Here is a 9813-nt window from a genome sequence, read left to right as displayed (position 1 = left end):
CCGGATGGGAGACTGTGTGTTTTTTTTTTTTTTGTCAGGGGTACCCAATCAACAAAGACTCACATATCCTCACTCTCCATGCACACTACGCCTTTCCCACACACCAAGCTCCTCCACACAACCCACGGGCTGATAAGGACATTCTCCAAATGTCACGCTGTCCTTTCAAAAACAGCCCCCCTCCCCCCCCCTCCCCCTCCCCCATGTCCTCCCCATATCCATCACAATGATCTGGCATCTCAACAGGGATCAAATGAAATAAATAAAGCAAATAAATCCCACAAATCTCGGCCTCTCTCTGTCATCCTCTCCATCCAGTGATGGTACAGACAACTGGCTCGGCCCCTGACAGCTGCGATGCTTTACGATATATACCTCCACAAACAATCTCAAGAAACAGTGGCAGAGGGGAAATGGCAGAATCAGATTCCGTTAGAAAAGCATGGAGCATAGAGAGCGATCAATATTGGACAGGGACCATCTAATAATGTCCTGTGTGGTTTCATAGTTTTTGTGACCTTTTGTCACTCAACACCAGGTCCCCGAAATGCTTGTGTCTGGGTCAAACCGTAACCCTCAGTTACGAGCACGACGCGGCATTCATCCAGTTGCGGTTCTAGTTCATGAAGACGACCAAATTCCCATGTGTCTGAGGAGAGTTTTATTACCAGTAACCTTTAATACAAATATGACATTTGTTTTCAGTGCCACCAGCTACCAAAGAGCAGTAATGCTTAAAAGTTCACCTCTGAGTGGTATGACTTCGGTTAATGAAGAGACAGATAAGAGACCTGACAAATACAGTGACGAAGCTGTTTGGACTAGATATTCAGCTTACTTGGTGGGATGCCCCTCTCCCGCAGTAAGACTCAGATACATTCTGCAGAGGGACAAGGGCAAGTTACGATCCTATCAATATTTTCTGCTCTTTTGCAATAGTTGGGCTAACTAACTTATTATACTGTAGTCAGATGGGTGACAGATATAAGATAGTGCACTGACCTTAAGAAAGGCAGGAAAGTGTGTGACCAATATATATATATATATAATTGTGTGAGTTAAATACATGATGAATCATTATTTATTTCTGCTTCATCAAATGATTCATTATAAAATCACGGTTTCAAATAGAATATGTGTAAGTGTAAGTGTGTAAGTAAGTATTCATTTCCTGCACTTACTGCCATTGTCAAGAACTCGACTAACTGGTAACGCTGTAAGGAGTATATTTTCTGTAATCTGAATCAAGCAAGGTGGGAGAGATTTTTCTGTACATTTAAAGATGCATTAGTTCTGCCTGCTGGAAAAGGTACCCATAACAAGTGTGGGGAATTCATCATGATTATGCAAATAACTGCACTATAATGGAATCAAGGGAAACAATGGTAGTTCCACATCATTTGATGTGAGTGCATTGGTTAGAAAGAATAAACAGCTCCACAGTAATCAGGTATATTTCTAAATTTAAATAGTTTTGCCTAAAGTCAAGAGCAGTGTGTATGTGTGTGGGTTTTCAGGGTTTTTTTCATGCGTGGTGTGAGTGGTGTGTGTGTGTGTGTGTGTGTGTGTGTGTGTTTATACATGGGTGTACTTGTTTAGGCTCTTGTTGCAGGTAATGGGCTCGCCCACAGGAAAGAGGGACCACCACTGACACTCTGTCTGACTGATTCAGCATCACTGCCCACCCAGAAGCCAAGAGCTGAAAACGTCTAAATGGGTTCACATTAGGCTGCCCATAGAGTCCCCTCTTCAACATTGACCTGTGCGGACATGAGCTTCAGCAGGCTACACTATAGCCTATTGATTTAATCAATGCATGAATGCACCTCTTATAGATGAGTACGTTAAGGAGGGTGATAGAGAGAAAGATGAATGCATCTGTACTTGTTAAAGAGTGATATAGAGAAGGTGGGAGAGAGAGAGAGCGCGAGAGAGAGAGAGGCGGTGAATTAGCACAGAATAGCACACAGTGGGAAAAGAAGACATAGATAGAGAGAGTAAGAATGATATAGATAGATAGAGAGAGGGAAAGGGACAAAGATTTAGACATAGGGAGAGAGTCAAAGAGATAGACAGAGATAGAGAGAGAGAAGAGATAGAGAGAGAAAAAGGGAGGGAGACAGGTGAAACAAGTACTCAGGCTGACACCCACCTTCCACCCACCACTAATCCTCATCAGCTGACCCAAAAGCAGAAAGAGAGAGAGAGAGACAGAGAGAGTGAGAGAGAAAGTGAGTGAGAGAGAGACAGACAGAAAGAGAGAGTGAGAGAGAGAGAGAGAGAGAGAGGGAGAGAGAGAGAGACAGAAAGAGTGAGAGAGAAAGTGAGTGAGAGAGAGACAGACAGAAAGAGAGAGAGTGAGAGAAAGAGAGAGGGAGAGAGAGAGAGAGAGAAAGAGACAGTGAGAAAGAGAGAGGGAGGGAGAGAGAGAGAAAGAAAGAGCGAGAAAGAGAGAGGGAGGGAGAGAGAGAGAGGTGATTGATATGACATGTTTGTGCATTTACAGCGAGGTGAGAGAAGGATAGAGAGCTATAACGCCTCCTCCTCCTCTCTGTATCTATCTCTGAGCAGGCGCTGGAGCTGTGGAGGTCTGTGGATGAATAGTTGAAGTTCCAGTGCAAAATGTGATTATGCAACTGAGAGCCATGCTCTGGGAGTACTATGGCGATGAGGCTGCTATAAATAAACAAGTTTGTAAGGAGGATGATGGAACGAACATGTGGAGTGGTTGCAGAGACAGAGGGCTATTTTACCACACACACACACACACACACACACACACACACACACACACACACACACACACACACACACACACACACACACACACACACACACACACACACACACACACACACACACACACACACACACACACACTCACACACACACACACACACACACACACTCTCCTGATGGACAAGACCTTCCACCTGCTATAAATTCAAGCAGAAATCAGAATAATTCAGTGGAGGAGAACCCCTCCAGTCATGGAGAACAACTTGCTCTGAGCCCGTGTCTGAGATGTAGCCAATGCAGCCAGAGCTGAGAGAGGTGTACTGGTGATGTTCCTCCTGTGCCTCAGCAAACAGACCAGCTAGAAAACTGCTGCTGACAGCCAGCCTTTACCAGGCTGCCATGGCAAGTGCCAGGGTGCTTTTTTACTTCTTCATAATCATATATGCGCTATTCAGGGTGTGTGTGTGTGTGTGTGTGTGTGTGTGTGTGTGTGTGTGTGTGTGTGTGTGTGTACATATGGGTGTGCATATGAGAGAGACGTTGGACATTTAGTTTGGCACTGTACCAAACCTTATAATATTACAAAATGTTACACCCAACTATTCATCTGTTTGCCAAAGCGAATTTTTACACAATTCCTATTTCAATTACTACTTATTAAAAAAAGCTTGAGTACTGTTCCTGCATCCATTGATGCCTTTCTTAAGTGATATACACAGTGCATCTGTCTTATGTGGAGTATGTCTACAGAGGTTATTCAAAGTAATTTTGCTTCAATTTAAAAAGGCTTGTGCTGAGGCTCTGGTCATTGTTCGTTTCGTCATGCATGGTACTTACTAATTTAATTTGCCAATTTAATTTCAGCATTGTTTCACCAGAAATGTAATTAGTTGTTGTAGAACCATGTCCCAATAAAAAAGCTGCTGTTACTGGACAATCTGTGTGTGCGCGTGTGTCTGCTGTTCACATGTATTATGTATTATTGGAGTTGCCTTGAAGAGTGAACCCAGGGGAGAATGGCAGGTCAGGGTCTGTCAGTCAGAGAGAAAGGCGCCTGAGAGAGGGAGACAGAGAGATAGAGAATGAGAGAAAGGGAGAGAGAGAGAGGGATGGGAGAGAGGGAGAGAGAGAGAGAGAGGGATGGAGAGAGAGGGAGAGAGAGAGAGGGATGGAGAGAGAGGGATGGAGAGAGAGGGAGGGAGACCGTCTCCAAGGACTCCCTGGGCCAAATGTAGCAATCTTTGTGTACTATTTGCCGTAGGACCATGGGCGCACAATCCCAAGATTTCCCACAGAGGTTTTTCGTTTGAGTCATCAAACGCAGCGTATGCACAGCGTGTGCCCATTCTCTTCACAGATCTGAATGTGAGTCAAATCAGTGTAAAATCATGTGCAAACGAACATGCTCCAACGCCCACTCCCACAATTATCCGTAAATGGGTCGAGACGCACTAAAATTTGCTGGATTGGCATGTATGTTTTCCAGGTGAACCTTCCAATAGAAGGCGCCGCCTATGGATCAACTTGAAATTTTCGATAAAATTGTGAAAACCTGACACTCTTAGTATTGTCCTCTGTACAGTTAAATAGACCTTGAAGTCAACTGGACGGCACTTTCCCATACAACTGGCATGATGGCTATGTTGTCAGTTCAGTTACAATTAGCAATACGTCCGCCTTACCGTGCCACCTGGTTGATGACGGGGGCAAAGTTTGTAGGGCCGTAGAGCTGCACGGTCCTGAGGCTTTGGAAGTACGCCTCCAACACCCCTTCAATGCCCACACAGTTGGCATCCTCGCTGTTACAATTCTGCAGAAATTAAACAGGTTTGACAAGACACACACAAGAGGTCATAATCAAGTGACAATAATTAATACATTATATTTCTTCACTTTATTTGGTCAGGTGCAGTGTGTTTCGTACAGATATGAGAAAGGCAGCAACTAGATATTTTTAATTCAATTTCAATTTAATGTTCACTGGCTGACATGATTTCTGCCTGATGACTGGTGCATACCAGGTATTAATGGCCTTTAGAGAAGGCCACATCAGTGTATTATGACCACAAGGAAGATTCCAAATCAACATTAAAAGGCCCTATGGGAGAGCTGCCTTGATTCAGTTCAGGTGAAGTGCTGGATGGCTCCTGGCTGTGCTGACAGAGGAATCTAAAGCCAATGATGAGGCCCTCTGAGACATGGTTTCAGTCACTGATTGATGCCTCGAGGAGCATTGTGATTAATGCCTCTACTGTCTGCATGACGCAAACCCAGTGACTTGAAACTTTGTGGAAATAATGAAAAATAAGCCTGGTTAAAGCTCAGAAAAAACAAACAGATGGACAATGAGAAACAGATGCTGGTGTCCTATGTAAGTGTGTCATTCCAAAGAGGTGCTGCTGATAGAGGTGAGCTTTGTGATGATTTGGAGAAAGGTCACACCAAACGGCTTTTCACTCTGTCTATCATAAATAAAAAATTTAGCTATTCTGCACCAGGCCATTCTAACAATCCCAGGCAAACATTTATCTCATGGCCGCTTTTTTAAATCAAAGCAAAGCATCTGATTGACTGAGCATAGACTCCCTGATCTCACGATCTGGCTGAGAAGAACTTAGGACTGAGATGAGGTGGTGAATAGCGAAGACCCTCATGCACACAAGCCTCCCAACAGGCTCAAAGTCAGACAACCGAAGTTCAAATGCAATTCATAATCCAATTGAAACCTGGGTTGGTTTAAGTTGCCTTGGCGCTATGCTGTCAGAGTCTCGGCTTTGTCACGCTAAGGTGAGCTCTAATTGAGAAAGTCCATTAAAGCAGCTGTACGGTCCCAGGGAGGAATGTTAAAAGCCAGTGATGGATCTCCACAAGGTGTGTTTTGATGGCTGAGCACGGCTTGATAAGTCCCCCCCCCCCCCCCCCCCTAACGTGGCGGGACTCCCGAGAGCACTCTGCAACTTTGTTACTTCAGTTGAAAAGAAATTAAATCAAACAGGAAAACTTTCCCTTTCAACCAAGTAGTATGCCAAAGCCAGTGAGGCCCATCTCAAACATACAAGCACACAAACAGAAACCCCTACTGAAGAAGCCAAAAGCCCTTGCCTACAATAAGAAGAGTATGTTGGGTCCATTAAACCTGAATAATATCAATGGCAGGACTTGCATCAAGTAGCCTATGCTAATGAGCCATAGACAGCAATGACATGTCCTTCACGCTGAAACTCTGCGATACATTTACAAATACAAAACACTAAATAACTTTTCACAGTGGAAGACACACACTTATCCTTCGCTTCGCTTTCTCCCATTCTTTGTTCTCACAGACACATGCCGCCCGTTGAGATGAAGAATGTCTGAATTTCAAGGATAAATAGTTTTTTTGGTGTTTTCAGCGTGGGTTTTGTTATCATCACCCTGCCTGGCTTTAACGGTTGCTGTGTCCTCCCTCTGAAGTCCTCTTTCAAGTCTCGCATCTTGTTTTTAATGCTACTGTTCTCTATTCCTTCCTGTCCTTTCCTCTCGCAGTCTCAAAGTGGCTGGATTTTTAGTATGCATGTGTATGCGTGTCCTCGCCTGTGTTTGGACCAGACAGGGAAGTGGGGCCTAGTTTGTGGCTCCTAACGTTCTCATTTCCCTGCGTCCCTCACGTAACCCTGTCATCGTCGACCCACTCTTCCACCTCCCAGAGCTCGGCCAGAGGCCATTCTTTGGTCCTGGGCTCTTTGTTTATCATTTGAGCTTTCAATATCTTGTGCGTGTCTCCGTAAAGCAGATGGCCTCAGTTGCACACGGGCGTATGACTCACTTACGAGTGCAGCAGGATGTCGGTCGGCCTATTAGGTATTTTATCGATCACGGTGAACAAGCTCAGTGTGTTCATGAGGTATCGAGCAAGTCAATCAAAACAAAGTAATTGAGTGATGTGGGCCGGGGAGAGATGGTCGAAGGGGGCTTTGGTATGTCCTCTGTGAATGAGCCTAGACCGAGTGTGAGAGAGAGATTCAGACCGCGTTGGAAAAGAACAGGGGAGCAGGAGAGAGACGAGTAGGGGAAAGAAGAGGGGAACAGGAGAGAGAAGAGGAGCAGGAAAGAAGAGCAGTGCAGGAGAGAGCAGAGAAGGGGGAAGTAGAGCGAAGCAGGAGAGAGAAGAGGAGGGGAAAGAAGAGGGGAGCAGGAGAGAGACAAGCAGGGGAAAGAAGAGGGGAGCAGGAGAGAGAAGAGGAGGGGGAAGAAGAGCGTTTGAAAAGAACAGGGTGGCTCACCAGGGGGAAGGCATGGGAGATCTTGCCGTCCGGAGGCAACTTTGCCCCGAAGCCGTAGGCAGGGAAAAGCTTGTCACTGTCGTAGTCCTGGATGATCTCTCCCACCGCTTTGAGCGCCATGGCATACATGTTCATCTGATACGGGTTCATATAGTGCAGAGAGGTGGGCTGCGAGGGGTTACCTAGGAGACCATATAGGATTGGGGATGGGGGGAGGAGGGAAGGTTGAAGGAAGACCTCAGTTCAAAAATGTTCAATGTGAGAGAGAAAAAAAATTATATTGGAGATGGGGCTGATTGTGGACCATTCTGTAGAAATGACATGTGTTCATTCAAACTGTCATTTCACACATGACCGCATTTCAAATCAGGTTGTCCTTTGAATGTTCTAGAAAATGCTCATTCAGGTTACATTCATGGCCACCTAAGAGATCTCCTACGCTCAATGATGCACCTAAAGCTTTTACCCAGAGTGCCTCTCATTACTTCAGCCATCCTTGTATAGTCTCCTGAAAATCTATAAAAAAAACAAAGGTTGCCTCAGTTCCATAGCAACAAGTAATTTTAGATCTTCCAGCAATTGATACATTCTGCCACTGTGACTTTTCTTTGTAACAGTCTCTTGGCCATTTTAATTCAAGGGCACTTTTTAAATCTTACACTGTGGCATGACCTGATTGGACATTTTTCAGATAGGTGTTTGATTGTGGCTCACCTATAGTGTGCTCTGGTGCATTGTGATCAATTGCTCTTTTTTTAATGTTCAGGCTAGGACTGCTTTTGTTCATACCAACACGGCTTTATTCCACCATAGTCAGGAAGAAAAGTGACCAAATTTAGGATGTTTTTGTCCAGCTCTTGCTGAGACCATACTGAATGGAGGATGCTTGTTTTTTTCCTGACTGACCCTACAGTTTCTATGGCAGAACACACTCCACCCTCCTGCCACCATTATCTTAACACGTCCATTATCTCAACAAGCTACCCATGATGCCCAAATGATCTGCACTGATACTCCAACCTTGATTGTTGCATTAAAAAAAGCAAAATTAAAATAATAAGTGGACCAAGGTGTATACCTGCTGGGAAGAGAATAATAGATGAATAGGTCTGTGTAGAACTCAAACTGGGTAAAAAGTGTAGGAGCACTCTAAATATAGCAATGCACATATAGTCCATATAGAGACGCAATTCCAGACCGTGGGCTCAGTTTCATTACATTATACTTCAGTCTTCTATATGAGGCCATTAGAGTGGGAACGACATTTACAATGAGAAAAATGGGTCTCATGATATTTATGAACCTTTGCATAATCACAAATCATTTCAAAATTGATATTTGTTGATTATCGGGTAGTAATGACGACTGAGATTTGAGGTAACTCACCATTGGACGCAGTGAAATCAATGGCAACCGTGAAATTCAACTGAGTGCTGACAGGAGACAAAGAGTGAGACATATTTACATGATCTGTTGGTACTTTGGTCCCAAAAAGACAACCGGCATATTTTTTACCATTAAACCACCATACTATATGTCCATAACAACAGTTGCTTCGTTCAGTAAGATATTGTGTCAAGATTTTGGGGACAGCAGACAAAGAAAGAGAAAGAGAGGGAGAGAAAGAGAGAAATGGGAATGTAAGCCTGCTGATGCTTACCCTCCCCGGATGTAGTCCACAAACGTGTACTCCGATTCCACTTTGAAGGACAGCAAGGTCACCTTCAGACACCGTGGAAACAGAAAACAGAGATGAGAGGCAGACACAAAAAGAGGAGCAGACAAGCACGTCCGAGGCATCACTTCAAAGACTCTTCACGGCTGAGGTAGAAAAAGATGGCTGGGTGTTAGCAGCAGGGGGGGGCACTCACCGTCCCGGAGTTCACATACTTCTTCTTCTTGCCTTTCTTTTTGGGATTTAGAACCTGATGGTGAAAATACATCCAGGTTCAGAGGTCAGCACAGACAGCGGGTGATGGACAGAGATGCGCACACAGACAGGGCTTAACGTGGCATAGGCTCCTGGCTAAGTGCCTTAAGAATCTGATCATAGATATCACTGCTGTTGATAATTGATGTTCAGTTCTAGTACATGGGAAAGGAGCCAAAGGTTCCGGAACTTCCCGTAGGCTACAGAGCGAGCTGCTCAGCACTTTGTTCAACAACCAATGGCAGCCTCTCATTTCTCCGTTTTCTCTGAGACACTTCATGATAAGGTCTGCAGAGCACTGACTGACCATGTAAATTGCCTATCAACACTGGTTTATTTTTTAGTGTTGGTATGAATTAGCTTTGTGTCAAGTTATCTGTGAATGCAGCCAGGATCTGATGGCCTTTAGGCCTCATTAAAGATGTGTTCCATACCTCGTACACGTTGAACTGGCTTTGCCCTCGGGAGATCTCCCTGTAACTGGTGGTGAACTCACCAATAAAGTCGTGACTATGTTGGAGGAAGAGAAGCAGGAGAATATTACACCAACCTCTTGCCTCAAGAGGAAGTCTCACACACACACACACACACAAACACACACACACACGCTGGTTGTGAAGACATAAATCAGAAGCTGGGAACTCATTTAGTTTAGCAAGAGTGCTCTTCATATGGACCTGTCACAAGTGCTATGGTGTAGGATGGAACAGTGGACGTAAAATGGCCGCTGGGAATGTCGTTTAACAGATGTGCAATGTCAGCTTGATTATTTGCTTAGAAAACTACATAAGAGTGCTTTTCACGTAGCCTTGAGGCCGATTGAGTCGTGCATTACTGTCTATGATATCAGCCCATATCCTGTAATATTACTGCCCATAAATC

At 44.5% G+C, this 9813-nt stretch overlaps 1 protein-coding gene across 1 annotated transcript in view; it reads right to left on the bottom strand.

Moving 5' to 3' along the window:
* Positions 1 to 9813, bottom strand: part of LOC308371670 (copine-9-like) — a gene marked incomplete at both ends in the record, with an annotated part of 69775 nt that overhangs the window by 4101 nt on the left and 55861 nt on the right. Inside the window, 6 exons of the mRNA XM_080846655.1 lie at positions 4422 to 4549; positions 7002 to 7183; positions 8388 to 8434; positions 8662 to 8723; positions 8873 to 8926; positions 9366 to 9441. Coding sequence (XP_080702781.1) covers positions 4422 to 4549; positions 7002 to 7183; positions 8388 to 8434; positions 8662 to 8723; positions 8873 to 8926; positions 9366 to 9441 — 549 coding nt within the window. The remainder of the gene's footprint in view (positions 1 to 4421; positions 4550 to 7001; positions 7184 to 8387; positions 8435 to 8661; positions 8724 to 8872; positions 8927 to 9365; positions 9442 to 9813) is intronic.

The sequence above is a fragment of the Sprattus sprattus genome (assembly GCF_963457725.1).
Source record: "Sprattus sprattus genome assembly, chromosome: 10".
NCBI classification, from domain to species: domain Eukaryota; kingdom Metazoa; phylum Chordata; class Actinopteri; order Clupeiformes; family Clupeidae; genus Sprattus; species Sprattus sprattus.
Note: the sequence above shows the minus strand (reverse complement) of the source record. Positions and strands in the feature narration are given on the sequence as shown.